Here is a 1,318-nt window from a genome sequence, read left to right as displayed (position 1 = left end):
TTGGGCCAGCCCTTCTCTGTCTTCCGGCTTCATCACACCCCTTCCCGCAGCCTGCTGCAGATCCGTGCCCCCCACACCTGTGATCCTTTCCCTGCTCCTCCATCTCTCTAGTTCTTCCTCGGGGAACCCTTTGCTGCCCCACCTGGGTTAGGTCCCTGTGTCTGTGTACCCAGAGAGCCACGCCTATTGCTCACTGTGCCACTGTCCTCCAGCTATGCCACCGCACAGCGTTTATTGAAGGCACGTGTGTAAGAGGAACTGACGGGAGGGAAGTCTTGGTTCCTAGGCGGTGTGCAGTGGAGCAGGCTTCTCCCTTCCAGCCCTGCCCCCGGCTCTCTGTCCACACGAGTGCTGTGGAAGAAGCTACAGATTCTCAAGGAACTGGCTGTCACACTTGTCATCGTCCTCTCTTAGAGAAGCCGTCCAGAAAACTGACACAGACCTTCCTATGAACATGGGAACAGCAGTCTAGGCTTCCTTTTTCTCAAAACACAGCGGAATAAAGAAGCTCTAATGTTCATATATCAGTATTTAGGAAAAAGCGGCCATTGAGCTAAACCATCAGTTGTGACTGAACCTCACGTTGGCGTAAAATCACAACTGTTGTCGTGTAACTTCTTTGCAGGACGTCGCTGCCTGCCCCCATGTTCACCAGAAGCGATTTCAGTGTGTGGAGCATATTGAAAAAATGCATTGGCTTGGTAAGTTCGGATGGACTCGTCTTAAAGCCTGAAGCTTGAACATGCTTAATTCCTGTGAGTTAATTGCACTGCTTGTAGTTTAAGAAAGTATACTATGCATATTTGAAAACAGCATGAAATAAAGACAATAAAACGGGAAAGGAACATATATGTAAGAGGAAGAAATGGGGGAAAAAGGTAAATTGTTTTAAAGACCGAGTAGAAAAACAGTTGAGACTGAAACACAGGTTGAAACGGTCTGTGAAAACCACGCTTCGCTCCTTCTCGGGTGTTCTCGCCCCTGTTCTCCTCAGGCGGGTTACTTTTCACTCTTACCCATTTCAGGCCTTTTTCCCGGAGAAAACTTCATGCTGTTTTTAGCTTTTTATTCTGAAGGAATTTTAGACTTAAGAAAAGTTGCAAAAATCGTTGAGAGCGTTCCCTTAGACTCTTCACCCAGCTTCCCCTGGGGTTGAAGTCCCACATAACCAAAGTACAATCATCAAGACTAAGGGTTCTCTCTGGCGCATTTCTGTTAACTGAACAACAGGCTTTATTCTGTTTCAGCAGCTTTTCCACTGACAATGGCCTCTCTGTGCCAGGATCCCACCCAGGTTCCTATGTGACTTTAGGCATCA

The 1,318-nt window shown here is 47.6% G+C and overlaps 1 protein-coding gene across 1 annotated transcript in view; it reads left to right on the top strand.

Moving 5' to 3' along the window:
- OSBPL2 (oxysterol binding protein like 2) overlaps window positions 1–1,318 on the top strand; it is a 52,799-nt gene that overhangs the window by 19,871 nt on the left and 31,610 nt on the right. Inside the window, exon 4 of the mRNA XM_023741413.1 lies at window positions 626–701. Within this exon, the coding sequence (XP_023597181.1) occupies window positions 626–701 (76 nt within the window). The remainder of the gene's footprint in view (window positions 1–625; window positions 702–1,318) is intronic.

The sequence above is a fragment of the Trichechus manatus genome, unplaced genomic scaffold (assembly GCF_000243295.1).
Source record: "Trichechus manatus latirostris isolate Lorelei unplaced genomic scaffold, TriManLat1.0 scaffold00008, whole genome shotgun sequence".
In the NCBI taxonomy this organism is placed as follows: Eukaryota; Metazoa; Chordata; class Mammalia; order Sirenia; family Trichechidae; genus Trichechus; species Trichechus manatus.
Note: the sequence above shows the minus strand (reverse complement) of the source record. Positions and strands in the feature narration are given on the sequence as shown.